Here is a 13853-nt window from a genome sequence, read left to right as displayed (position 1 = left end):
TATTGCATGTATTTTAGTCAATTCTGGCATTAAAATGAGCTCATGTCTTTAAAGCTTTCGAGGAGCCTGAGGAAGTTGCCCCGGAAGAGCCTCCTGCTGAAGTTGTGGAAGAGCCAGAGCCGGCTGCGCCTCCACAAGGTACCTGGCAAGAAAGCTGCTGGGACACGTCGGCCGCTCTTTCCCCTTCCTGCCCTGATAATTCTGGGCGCTCTGAGCTTTTGTCTCGTTTCTCAATCTTCATTCTTTCTAAAACATACCTTCTAATTCTTTAGTGACCGTGCCACCTAAGAAACCTGTCCCAGAAAAGAAAGCACCTGCTATCGTTGCCAAAAAACCTGAACCACCACCGGCGAAAGGTATTCCTCACTGCCACTAACTCCCTATCAAAAAACTGTCTTTAAAATGCCATATTCCACTGTTCTGCTTCATGATTTTCACATTTCATTGAAACCATGAGCTTAAACAACTACTAATATCTTTTATAGTGCCTGAGGTGCCCAAGGAGGTTGTTCCTGAAAAGAAGGTGCCTCCAGTGGTTCCCAAAAAGCCAGAAGCCCCACCTGCTAAAGGTATATTTAGCTTTCCACTGTTTGATGGAGGCAGATGGAGCCCCCAGCTTCTAAAAGGTTTTGTTCTGTGTAAATGTGATGGATGTTTACTGGTGATTGTTTCTAATGTTAAAATACTAATATCTTTGAAGTGCCTGAAGTTCCAAAAGAAGTTGTTCCAGAAAAGAAAGTAGCTGTTCCCAAAAAGCCAGAAGTCCCACCAGCAAAAGGTACATGTCACTAATGAGATTCTGCAGAAAAGCACTCACCGTTGTCTAAAAAGTCACCTATTATCAAACCCTTTATTTGCCAATCCTCTTAAATCCACAACTACAAAACTGTCATTCTGGATTTTTAGGGTGTAAATGCTTTTTTAATAGCATCACTGACTTTTAAAAGTGATATATTTACTTATTACAAGCATTGGAAAAGTTTACTAACTTGGTTTTTTAATTTTTAATAGGCCATATTTTCCTTCCCACTATATGAGGATCCAAAGACAGATCACTGACCTTATTGTGAAATTTGTTCTTGGATCTGTCCCTGGGTTATTTGAGCAAAATGTGAAGTAGATGTGGTATAAATTTAATATACTTCTCAACTACTCATAATAAAAACTAATTAATATCTTTAAAGTGCCAGAAGTGCCAAAGAAACCTGTCTTGGAAGAGAAACCAGCTGTTCCTGTTCCGGAAAGAGTGGAGTCTCCTCCCCCAGAAGGTACACGTGAGACCGATCATTAATGACCTTGCCACTTGCGACTATTTCTAATTTAAGCTTTGTTCTTCTTCCTTCCTAACTATTATTTCTTGGTCATTTTCTAACCTTTAATTATTTGTCTTAATTCATCATTCTAAATTAGCTCCAATCTCAAATCTATTTTGGGTTATTGGTCCACAGTATCTACATAAGTCATAGTAAGCTGTATTAAACAAAGCTTCTCCAATGTACACAGAAAGTAAGACAGGAGAACTAATGATTATAAATGACATTAAACACTAAAAGGGCTTTGCAAGCATTCGAATCAATAGACGAAGAAGTTAGTGCAAATGAGATAGATTTTATCTTAACAAAAATAAGAGAAGGTATTAATTGAAACAAAAGAAGAAATCAAGATTACTATGTGTCGTGTTTAGTGTTTGTCCATCTTAGAATATTGTTCCATACATTGAAATAAAATTAACTAATATCTTCAAAGTATATGAAGAACCTGAGGAAATTGCTCCTGAAGAGGAAGAGCCGGTACCTGTTGCAGAAGAGGAGGAACCAAAAGCCCCACCTCCAGCAGGTACGAAGCAGAATTCACTGTATGGGAAAATACAGTCATTTCATTTTTGTGTCTATATATCTTCTTCAAGGCAAAATATCAGTCTTGTACCTTGTTGCCTGAAATCTGACTACATTAAGAACAAAAGTCGTTTCTACACATAAAACTTTGGTCCCACAGAATTTGGTCCCACATATACCAAGAAATATGTGTGGCTTTTAATTCATTCATTAGCATTACATTTTTCATTGTAATCACCTAATTCTAAAAGAAATTCCTATTATTCAAGTGCCTGAAGAGCCCAAGAAGATCATCCCAGAGAAGAAAGTTCCTGTCATCAAAAAACCAGAAGCACCACCTCCTAAAGGTACTCATGTTAAAATGAATACTTCATTTTTGTGGTGTCTACAATTTTACACTCTTTTCTTATTGTGTGTTGTGTTATATCATACGTTTGTTAACTCTTACCTATATGTTATGGTGTTCAATAAACTTGTATGTATATCTTACATCTTGCAACTTTGTATTATTAAATGCTACTAATATCTTTCAAGAACCTGAGATGCCAAAGAAAGTTGTTCCAGTGAAGAAGGTCCCAACTGTTAAGAAGCCAGAAACACCAGCAGCTAAAGGTATTCACATCATCATTGGCATCATAAAAAAGAAAATATTCTGATATCTTAAAGTGGAATCCAATAAGTTGTCCTCGTTGTCACTGCATAACTAAGGACAAAAATTTCCTTATTTTGCTTTCATTAATTTTAATGCTGCTCCAATAAATGCAGGTTTTTTATTCTTAATATTTAAAAATGTTTTTAAATACTCTTTTTAAAACAAAACTAATATCTTCAAAGTGCCTGAGGTGCCCAAGAAACTTGTTCCAGTAAGGAAAGAACCTGTGCCTGTTACCAAAAAACCAGAAGTTCTTCCAGAAAAAGGTACCTACCATGAAGAAAAAGTAGATTTCTCTAACTGCTATTTAAGCATGTTAATAATAGGTCTTAGAGAAAAACATACTGATTGTGAATTTATGTTAAAACCACATTGCACAGAAAAAAGGGAAATAATGAAGGGGAAAAAATGAAACAGACAAGCAGGAGTGAAAAAATGAATGGGATTCAGTTGTGCTGTGATATATCACATGGTTACAACTAGTAGAAAAGAACCTCTCATTCAATGTGTCAAACAGCTCAATTCAACATATTTTGTTGAATGTAGACCATTAACAAGACATCATATTAGAAAAATTAAGGCCTGATCTTGTCTTCAAGTAAGTTAAATCCAGTGAGAGGATAGAAAGATAACAGGACTCTAATACACACAGGAAGTGATTACACATAGCAAGTGAATACAAAGGGCTGCAGAAACACAGGGCAAGAAAAGATTACTTTCAGGCAGAGGCATCATGGGAAGTTGTATGGAATAATTGAATTTAAATTTTGATGGACTTTTACATGTAGAAATTGAGGAAATGAGGCCGGATGTGGTGGCTCACGCCTGTAATCCCAACACTTGGGGAGGCCGAGGTGGTTGGATCACTTGAGGTCAGGAGTTCAAGACCAGCCTGGCCAACATGGTGAAACCCCATCTCCCCTAAAAATACAAAAATTAGCTGGGCGTGGTGATATGTGCCTGTAATCACAGCTACTTGGGAGGCTGAGGCAGGAGAATTGCTTGAACCCAGGAGGCAGAGGTTGCAGTGAGCCGAGATCATGCCACTGCACTCCAGCTTGGGCGACACAGTGAGCTGTCTCAAAAAAAAAAGAAAGAAATTGAGGACATGATATCCTATGGAAAGGGAAGAGCATATTGAAAGGCACAGAGATAGAAGGATCTAGAATGTTCAAGGACTTTCAAGTAAACTTATACAATTTGAGTATGGATTGACTGTGGAATGTCTTGAAAGATAATACCAGATATAAAGATGGGGTCATATTTTGGAGTACTTCAAATGCTAGAAAAAGGCTTGTACTTTTTTCTATAGGCAATAGGAAGCTTCAAAGGTTTTGCAGCAGGCTTACATATTAACAGGATTTGGGCTTTAGAAAGGTAACTGACAGCAATTTCAGCTGCTAAATAGTAAAGACCCATTGTAATTATTTAAGGTCTTTAAGAGTTGGACAAGATCCGTGGTGGTAGAAATGAAAAGGGGCACTGGGTTTGAGACAGATGGAGACTGAGTGGCCTCTGACCATTGTCAAAACCATTAGGGAAATTGAGGAGCCCAAGATCATTGTAAGGTTTAAAGCTAGATGGCCAAAAGAATGGTTCATTGGGTCTCTGAACACATGTTAGAGGAAGATGGTAGATGTATTTTTCACCTTTAAAGCATAAAAGTTGGGAGTATGCCTCAGGAGCTTAAGAAAGAGATCAGGCCTAGAGATGTAGCTTAAAGTCATTCACATGGAAATAAGAATTGAGTATGAAGGAACAATTACTCAGAAAATGTACAGCAAATTTTTTTAAGTGTCGAAGTTAGACCAGTGGGAAAACATCTTCATTTAAGAGTACACAGAGGACTAGAAGCAAATGAAGAAGGCTGAGAAGATTCATATATAAAATTAGGATGTCCAAAACGGTGCCATGTCTCAGAAGCCATTTTCCCCATGAAATCTTCTAAGATGAAGCTCTTGCCCCTGCATTCTTTGCCTGCTCTTTAGACAGTCTTGCATGTCTTCTAAATTCTTAATAGTAAACAAAATCATATCTTTAAAGTGCCCAAAGTGCCTGAGAAAATCATCCCAGAAAAGGAAGTGTCTGTGCCTATCCCTGCAGAGCCAGAAGCTCCACCTGCTGAAGGTACATGGCTTCTCCATAATTCTTGTAAAGATGACAATTGTCTTCATCCTCTTGCTTTGACTGTAGATGAATCTTATGTATTTGTCTGTCTGTCTCATGTATTGAAGTTATTGATATTTGGGGGTCATCTGAATAATCTGTTATAGAGTGTTATTTAATGTAGCTAGGTTGATATGTTAGAATAGTAGTTGCAGTATTCTGTTCTAAATATAGTCTAAAATAAAACACTATATTTTTTAAAGTTGAAGAGACTCCTGAGGAAATAATATATGAAGAAAAAGCATCTATAACCATTGGTAGAAAAGAGACTCCCCCTGTTGAAGGTATATATATATATATATATATATATAATTTTTTTTAATCTCCTGAAGATTACTGTTAGAATTACAAAAGCATTTACAGGACACTATTCCTTCTTGAAATTATATACAAGATCTGTCTAGCATGTTTGACTGCTTTATTTTTGAAATAGTTACACTTCTTTCAAATTATAATCTTTAATTTGGTTACTCTTGTTGGTAATTATAAATTCCAAAAGGTACAGTTTACTGAAGCAAAATGGAATAATTGCCTTGGATCCCCAAATGATAACACAGTATCAAATTTTAAAACTCATCTCATTTGCCATCAATATACATTGAATAATCTAATTAATAGGCAGTTCAAGTATAAGAACTTTTTCTTATATGTGAATTTTTCTATACGTGAATTTGTATGAATTGTATATTTTTATTTTGTGACTGTAATCTTTGCATCAACGTGAAATTTCTATGAGTCTTTTTGAAGAACTTTACAACCTCGTATCCTTTGTCAAAATTCTTTAAAGAACGTGAAATTGAAAAGTACGTTAAACCTGAAGAGCCTGAACCTGAACCACAGCCTGAAGAAATACCAGTAAAAGGTATTCAAGCCAGTGGACTTAAATCTTCTTTATCATATTCTTTCTCTTTAAATGTATATGGTTTATGTTGTTGTACATATGTAGTATGTCTGTTCCCATTTGTATGTATTCTTCGTTTTAAATGTGAACCTCATTCTTAGGTTTCCATATAACTTGTACTGTTTATCTCATGTCAATTATGGCTTGTCTGGATGCTCTGTTTGTTGTTGTTATTGGTGCCTTTGCTGTATTTCTCATCATCTATGTAAAGGGTTGATATTTTTATGTTTTATGTTCTGTGTTTTGTGTCGGATACTGGTATTATGTACCTTAAAAAGTAAACTTTTTACTTCATATACATATATGTATATATGTGTGTGTATATATAAAATAGAAATTATATGTATAATTTCTATTAAATATACTACATATCCCCATGCTAACATATACATATACTAACACCTCTGAAATACTCTTTCAAGAACCTGAACCTGAAAAGAAGGTTATTGAGAAACCAAAACTCAAACCAAGACCCCCAGCTCCACCACCTGCTCCACCTAAGGAAGATGTGAAGGAGAAAATATTCCAACTTAAAGGTAAAAATACCACTTCCAAAGTTTTATTAGCCTGCTTCAAACTTCTATCCAGCCATCTGAAATGCTGCTTGCAAGAAATGTATGACTTTTAGAAGTGTGTACTTTTTCAGACATGATTGTACTGTGAGATTGCATACAGTTGTGTCTTCTACTGCCCCATGGTTCCTGGGTTGCTTGTCATGTCATGCCTGCTGCTGCAAAAGTCAGAAAGTACACTGATAGCGTCATTGGGATATCTGAATGCAGGGGCTATCCAATTAACTTTCTTTTGTGGAGTGGGTAGAAAAGAGTTTTCTGATTTCAAAGCCTGATTGCTATACATATCATTGTGGTCTTATGCTTAAGGAATGTATAAGAAATCTTTGCAAGATATTTTCAATATTGCAGTAACACATTTACTTAAAAGCCAAAACTTTGTTCTTAAAGAATTGCATGTGCTTTTAAATATATTACAAGTAATATAGTTATGATCTCCAATAGCTGATATGTGCCTATATATCATGAAAGGAAAGCATATGAATGACTTGTTACTGTTCCCCTATCTTTTTTTTTTTTCTTGCAACTTAAAGAAGTGTTCTGTGTGGTTCTCAGGGGAGCTGGAAAGAGTGGTTATGAAGACATTTGGTATCCAGCATCCCTTCCTATTATTAAACTTCTCTTCCACCTTTTTATATTTTGATTTTTCTATGAATTGACACAATGTTACTTAATTTTAAAAATATCAGTTTCTTTAAAAGCTGAAACAAACTGGCAAAAACATATTATTCTTATTTTAACAAAAAGTTGTCTTGTGATGTCATATGATTCCCCAATCTAAAATTATCTAGATGTAATCTTAGATATGCACTTTCCCCATACAGACCTGTGTATCTGCAAACCAGAGTCTTCCAGCATAAGACATTGCTGCTGGTGATTCTTGCCCTCTACAACCCTCATGGCCTTTAGGGGGACCCTCTGGCACCTCTTGAAAGGCCACCCATCTGTTAATTGACACTCCATGAGGACACACACATAAATACATTTCCCTTAATGTAAAATGTATGCTCAAAGGAAAATTTCTTCCTCTTGCCAATAACAAAAATTGCCTTATTTCTCTGCCGGTCTTTAATTAACTACTGAGCTTTGGAGTAAAACTGCAGTCTGTTTTCATGGTTCGAATGCTGCTTGTATGTTCTTTGGAAGCTGTTCTTGGCTGTTATTAATGCTTTCTGGTTATAAGCAAAGCTTGGTTTTGATTCTTGGAGTAGAAAGTTAATCACTTGCTTCAGATTAAATATACAAATAACAAAAGTAAAATCATATTCTTTAAAGCTGTTCCAAAGAAGAAAGTTCCTGAAAAACCTGAAGTTCCAGAAAAAGTGGAGCTTACACCTCTGAAAGGTATTTCACAGGCTGAAAAATACATACTTACGTGGTAGCCCTTTTCCTGACTCCTCGCTCTTTCTGCCTCCATTGAATGTTCTGTCTCTCTTTTTCAATCATCAGAGAGTAGTCCCATTCATTTCTTATATCTCTGTGGCTTTTATGGTCCTGGCTCATAAGTGTGGCTTCCTTTGTCTCCCATCCCTTTCATACATTGCATAGACATGGTCTATCTTCGTCTCATCTGCATATGTCTTCTTGCATTTTCCTAAACTTAAAAATATCAAATTTTACTGGTTAGCCAAAATTGATATCAAGAGACATGTGAGATTAAAATGCTGAGAGCTATTAGTAAACTGTTTTGACATTTCCCTGACATAAGCATTTTAGCCAATGTAATAAGCATTAAAAATAAGTCCTATCTTCCTTTTATATTATGAAGGTTATTTGTAGGGATTTCCTTAGGACTTTCATGTCAGTCTCTTCTCACTGGCTCTAAGGCATTCTCTGAGGTGTACAGAATTCACATTTCAGAAAAATTTCCTTATTGCTGTAGGTAATTTTTAAAATGTATTTTTCTGTAAACAGTATTTTCCCTAATAAGGTCTCATCTAAAATTAGACCCTAAAGAAAACTAAATGAATTATAAGAGTCTAGAAAACATCTATCAAAAATAAACTTAATTTTTCTAGTAGGTAGCAGTGTTCTGTTCAAGTAATCAACACATTCAGACCTAGAAATTAAGACTGTTTCTGGTCACTCTGAAATTTTGGGGAAAAAAGTCATCCATATAAATATACACTTCCTGATTTCATAAAGGGGAGATTACAAAATAATGTTATCATGGATATTGATCATAAACATCAAAATAGCACATAATCACACATAATGACTTTAAAAATAATAGCTACAATGGTGGGTTCTCAAATATCAATAAGATTTTTAAAATAAAATAATAATATAAAAAACGCACAGATATATTTTCACTATGTCCATTATATCAGTAAAGAAAATCAATATTATGCCTCCTCGCTTTACATTAATTAGATGCATGTGCTTCCTTCTGGGTTTGAGCAATAAAAATAGTTACTAAGAAGATTGGTACCTTTAAAATAGTATTGAAGGCCAACACAATTTATCCTGGATAAAATATGTAATGTTTAACTGTAAAATTTTTACTTAAAATATTTGGCATTAGAAAAAAGTGATTATTCAAAATGAAATACATATTTGCCTATTGCAGGTTTAAATTTTTGAAATAAGAGTTAAGCAATGTTATCTTTATCACATAAAAATATTTAATGAGTTGCAAATATCTTGTTTGAAGCCCTAAATAGGAAATTTTACAGAAATATCTAAAAATTCAGCTTTCTGACAGTGAGCAAATAGTTACATGATACAAATAAATACTGTTCTAAATTAGATTTTAATTGACATTAGTAGAGAGGAAAAAGGTTTAATAATCACTACATGTTCCTTTCTTTCACCATTCAAATCTGTGAGGGCCGTAATAGCAAAAGAGGCCGCTCTATAAAATAGCATCACCCACCATGCTCAGTATTCACTGTAGAGGAAATTAATTTTGAATTCCTTGCATTCCTTAATTTGAATGAAGAACATTTTCTTATTCATGAAAAATGAGCTTCCAACACCAGCTTTGAGATTTTATAATTCTATAATTTTAAATATTTTATCCAGTATTATCTCAAAAAGGAAATCTTAAGAAAGGATACTCTTTTTCTGTTCAGAAAGTGAGATATGGCCCTTCCCCAGCATCAAAGTCACAAATCGGAACCCTTGGCCACCGTCTGCCCTCAGTGGAGAAGACTGAATGATGGCACTAACACTTGCCAGTATCATTTTCATACATTTAGTGGTCGGGGAGGTAACATCATAAATTTGGACAATCTGCAGTTGCAGTTTGGGACAAAGATGCTGACCCTATAATTTGATTAAAGATTCATAAAGTCAGTACAGAGCAACATCCTCTACAAGCATTTAAAATGAATACATTTGCCTGCAGTTAATGGAGTTGAATTTCATCACAAGGCTGTATAGATATTTATACAGAGGAGATAACTTGAAATGTATCATTTAAACTTAAATTCTGTGGTATTTATATGCAGTGAAAATTGTTACTTAATGCACTACAGTTAACTAGTTTTAGGAGAGACATTTTTCTTGTTGAAATTCCGTTTTTATATAAATTCACTTCAAAATTTGAAATCATATTCTTTTAAGTGTCTGGAGGTGAAAAGAAAGTTCGCAAATTACTTCCTGAACGTAAACCTGAACCAAAGGAAGAAGTTGTTCTGAAAAGCGGTATAGTATTTTTCGACCATTCTGTCAGCGTTAAGTAATTTTAAAAATGAACTTGAAAGCTTACAAAATGTTTCTGTCCTTTGGTTTTCTTTGAATTGGTTTGCTATTTATCAAAATTTGTTTGTAGTTTCACTGAAAATTAAGAAAAATGTCATTTCCAGATCTTTTTTTTAAAAAAAGACAGAAATTTTGTGAGCATTCACAGTATTTTGAAATTTAAAATGTTAATAGGCATAACTAAGTTGATAATATTCTAAACTAACAACAACCATGACTGCCATTTTCCTAACCAAATTATGTAGTAAAGTACACTAAACCTATTGAATATCTTACATGAAACTACTTTAGCTTAAATTCAATATTCAGTTTTAAAGCATGACACAGGATCACCACAACTAATAAATAACATCCTTAAAAAACTGAACATTTCTTTCCGACTAATACAATATTAAAGAATGTGAAACAAGATAGTCAAATGAAGAATTAAGTTCTAACATTGTCTTCACATAGAATTCTGATTTTTAGGCTACCTTTCTTTAGATATCTCTGCTTAAGTAAACTTTCTACTTATTTACATACTCATTAAATCATTAACATTTAATTATTATTACAATTCGTTGCTATTCAAATTATTTATTTTGTGTTGGAGCTGTTTCTCCCACAGACTTGTCTCAGAATATACCCTCTATCAAGACAGAAACAAAGTAACTTTGAGTGCTATTATAATTAACGTAACAACCTTTGATTCAAAAAAAAAAGAAAAAACTTTTAGTGTAAATGCTTACTTTCCAGAGTGCTAGGTAGCATGCTTTTTTTCATTTTCCTTGCTTTGTACATTATTTGCATTTGTCAAGCTTATTCAACATCTTCATTAGTTTGTCTTGGTTTACATATAAACCTTTTTGTCTTTAAAGTTCTAAGAAAAAGACCTGAAGAAGAAGAGCCTAAAGTAGAACCTAAAAAACTAGAAAAAGTTAAAAAACCTGCAGGTAGGAATCTCAGTGACAATTTATAAGAATATCTTTTAACAAAATGGACATTTAACAAAAGGTTTATCTTGTAAACATAAATGAAGTTAGATGTAAACATGGCTTCATATTTCATCTGTGATGTAGTCTTTGTTTTCCATTGTCTGCTTTCTGTTTAAATAGTTTTATAGTAATTCCCAAATCCATTCATGTATTTCCCTGCACTTCATTCTTATCATTCCTTTGCAACTTAAGTTCCTCCAGTAGAAATGACTGAAATAATCAAGTGGCTATTCATGGGAGGTTGTCAGCAAAGGTTTCATAATCTGGGAGCTTTTAAATGGATTGGCTTTTATCATTAGCCTCTTCTCAAAGGGTGTAATTATTGGGAACTATTATAGAAGTGATTTAGAAGGAGAGAGCTATGGGGAGTGGAAGACAAGTTGATGGAATAAAAGGAAGAAAAATAAATGAAAGCAGAGTCAAGAAAATAAAATAGAAATTGATAAACTATAAGGTTTTTTAAAAAACCATCAATAGAGTTTTTGAAAAATAAATTGATATTTCAGATGAGTTGCTCCCTAAATATTCAAATATTAACACTAAAAAAAAATCTTATTATCTTAAAGTACCAGAACCACCACCTCCAAAACCTGTTGAAGAGGTTGAAGTACCTACTGTTACAAAAAGAGAAAGGAAGATTCCTGAACCAACAAAAGGTACAAATCTACTGGCATTCTTAGTTGTCTCTAAAAATGCAAATATGTATCATTTAAAATATTGTTACACTGACATAAAGATTTGAACACATGACCTTAATCTGTTCATCACATATGGCTTAATTTTCTTTACCATCTCACTCTCCTATGCAATTGGCTAATGATTACCCAGTTGCAAAATAAGTTACCAGAAAAAAAAATTGTATTTATGGGCAATGAGATAAATAACAACATTAAAACCAAGAACATTGCCTTACTATATTTTCCAAATATTTTGTTTAAAATGAAAACTAATCAAATACTTGATTTGATAATTATATGTATATAAATTCTAATATCTTCCAAGATATGTGGGCTTAATTTTGGTTTTGACTTTGTGAAAAACTTCAAAAATCCTGTAATAATCTGCCCTCTACTCTGAATTATTTCAGTGCCTGAAATCAAGCCAGCAATACCTCTCCCTGGACCTGAACCGAAACCAAAGCCTGAAGCAGGTGAGCAAGCTTATCCTCAATGTCAACAGCATATTCCTTCTTGATTCACACACATAACATGTACTTAATAAAAGATAGTAGGTGAAAGTCAGTATGTATCAAATGATTTCTAATGTCTCAATATGCTTAATATACTATTCTCTTAAAAACTAGTTATTCAAAGATTTCAAAATTATATCAGAAGAGGCAAATAAGCCACCAAATAAGCTTTTAGGAAGTGACAAATTGATACATTAATGCAATGGACATCTCTCTACAGAAGTGAAAACAATCAAACCACCTCCTGTGGAACCTGAACCAACCCCCATCGCTGCCCCAGTAACAGTGCCGGTGGTTGGAAAGAAAGCAGGTATTTATCTTGTAGCTTTCTTTTTGCTAGTTTGTTTTGGTGACTTAATAAAAGTATTCACACTTGATTAAAATTCAAGCCCTGTTTATGTTGCAACATAGGTATCATTTCAACTTTAGAGGTTTATGATAAGTTTCTAGCCTTTCTTCATCTAGTATCTTTTATCCACCTTGTCTCCTGCCCAGTGGGTGAATATTGTGCCTTAATTGGAATGTACATTCCCGGGTTGTGCCATTTCTTTCATATGCTTTGGAGATTAAGTAATGAATATGTTTGGGGCTGATAAAAACTAAGGAGACAGGCAGAGACCCTATAAGGGTATACATATAAGAATCCCATGAAGCTTCAAATTTTCCTTATACCCTATTGGAACTATTTCTCTTTTTTAAAAAAGTCTGTATATTGGGATAATGTAAAAGTTCTGGAAATGGATAGTGTTGATGGTTGTACAACATTGTGACTGTATTTCATGCAACTGAATTGTATACTTAAAAATGGCTAAAATAGTAAATTTTATGTTAGGTATATTTCACCACGAAAAAAAAGAAAAAGAAAAAAGAGACTCCATATTTCAGTCTTTTAATCTGTATAAGGAATTAGATCAATAATAATTTTCTTAAATGTTCTAACTTAATGGTATAGATATCTCAAGTCCAAACTTAAAGCACCTATTAGTTGTATATGAATTATTTAGTATAGTTCATCATTTAAGTGATAATTTGAGACATAATTGATCAAAACTAATTTGATATGTAATTGATAGTCATTGATAAACACACATGCTATTTGCCCTCTGGCTCACTATCTGGCTGACAAGATCATTCATATCCCAAACCTCAGCATCATGAAATATATCCACATAACAAAATTGCACATGCATCCCATGAGTTTAAAATAAAAGTTGAAATTATTTTTTAAAAAAAGAAAAAAATAACAAAACCAAAAATAAAACAAAGTAAATTTAAAGTGGGGTGTGGGGGGAATGCATATATTGATAATTTTCTAAGATGTGAAGAATCTAAGATATTCAATGTAATGCCTTGACAATTTGTTCCTATGGAAAAATGATCATCTCCACTGATAAAGCACAAAATAAAAAATTCAGGGTGAATAAAAAAAAAAGAACTATTTGTTACATTCCACAATGAGATGTGCATAGCCCCCGGGAATAACATTTAGAAATATCCATAATAGCTTGACAGAGAGATTTTTGAATTTAATTTTCTGAATCTAATAAAAATTGATTATATCTTTAATAAATCAATAAATAAAATTATTCAGAAAAATTATATTATTTTAGATTATTCATTCAATAATTATATAGTCATTTTATATTTGTTTATATATTTTTATATAAATTATTTAGAAATTTTTTTATTTAAAATTATCTCAAAATATTTGGAGTTTACCATGTTTAATGACATGAAAAAATATACTATATTCTTTTGACTGTAGTTTAATTTTTAATATTTGTTATATTTTGTCACTGATGTTTATGATTTGGGCATTACTCTTTTAAACTTTTATAATGTCAATGTAGTACTTTTAT

At 33.3% G+C, this 13853-nt stretch overlaps 1 protein-coding gene across 10 annotated transcripts in view; it reads left to right on the top strand.

Moving 5' to 3' along the window:
- The window catches only part of LOC105468968 (titin), a 272665-nt gene that overhangs the window by 146353 nt on the left and 112459 nt on the right, over window positions 1–13853 (top strand). For all 10 annotated transcript variants that reach the window (XM_071073842.1, XM_071073841.1, XM_071073840.1 and 7 more), the window contains 19 exons: window positions 55–138; window positions 273–356; window positions 486–569; window positions 701–778; window positions 1185–1268; window positions 1747–1836; window positions 2105–2182; window positions 2370–2447; window positions 2670–2753; window positions 4531–4614; window positions 4857–4937; window positions 5441–5515; window positions 5977–6090; window positions 7402–7470; window positions 9694–9774; window positions 10689–10763; window positions 11372–11461; window positions 11893–11955; window positions 12215–12304. In XM_071073842.1, the coding sequence (XP_070929943.1) occupies window positions 55–138; window positions 273–356; window positions 486–569; window positions 701–778; window positions 1185–1268; window positions 1747–1836; window positions 2105–2182; window positions 2370–2447; window positions 2670–2753; window positions 4531–4614; window positions 4857–4937; window positions 5441–5515; window positions 5977–6090; window positions 7402–7470; window positions 9694–9774; window positions 10689–10763; window positions 11372–11461; window positions 11893–11955; window positions 12215–12304 (1566 nt within the window). The remainder of the gene's footprint in view (window positions 1–54; window positions 139–272; window positions 357–485; window positions 570–700; window positions 779–1184; window positions 1269–1746; window positions 1837–2104; window positions 2183–2369; window positions 2448–2669; window positions 2754–4530; window positions 4615–4856; window positions 4938–5440; window positions 5516–5976; window positions 6091–7401; window positions 7471–9693; window positions 9775–10688; window positions 10764–11371; window positions 11462–11892; window positions 11956–12214; window positions 12305–13853) is intronic.

This window comes from Macaca nemestrina, chromosome 11 (assembly GCF_043159975.1).
Source record: "Macaca nemestrina isolate mMacNem1 chromosome 11, mMacNem.hap1, whole genome shotgun sequence".
Classification (NCBI taxonomy): Eukaryota; Metazoa; Chordata; class Mammalia; order Primates; family Cercopithecidae; genus Macaca; species Macaca nemestrina.
The sequence above is the reverse complement of the archived record's forward strand: the minus strand, read 5'-3'. Positions and strand labels throughout refer to the sequence as shown.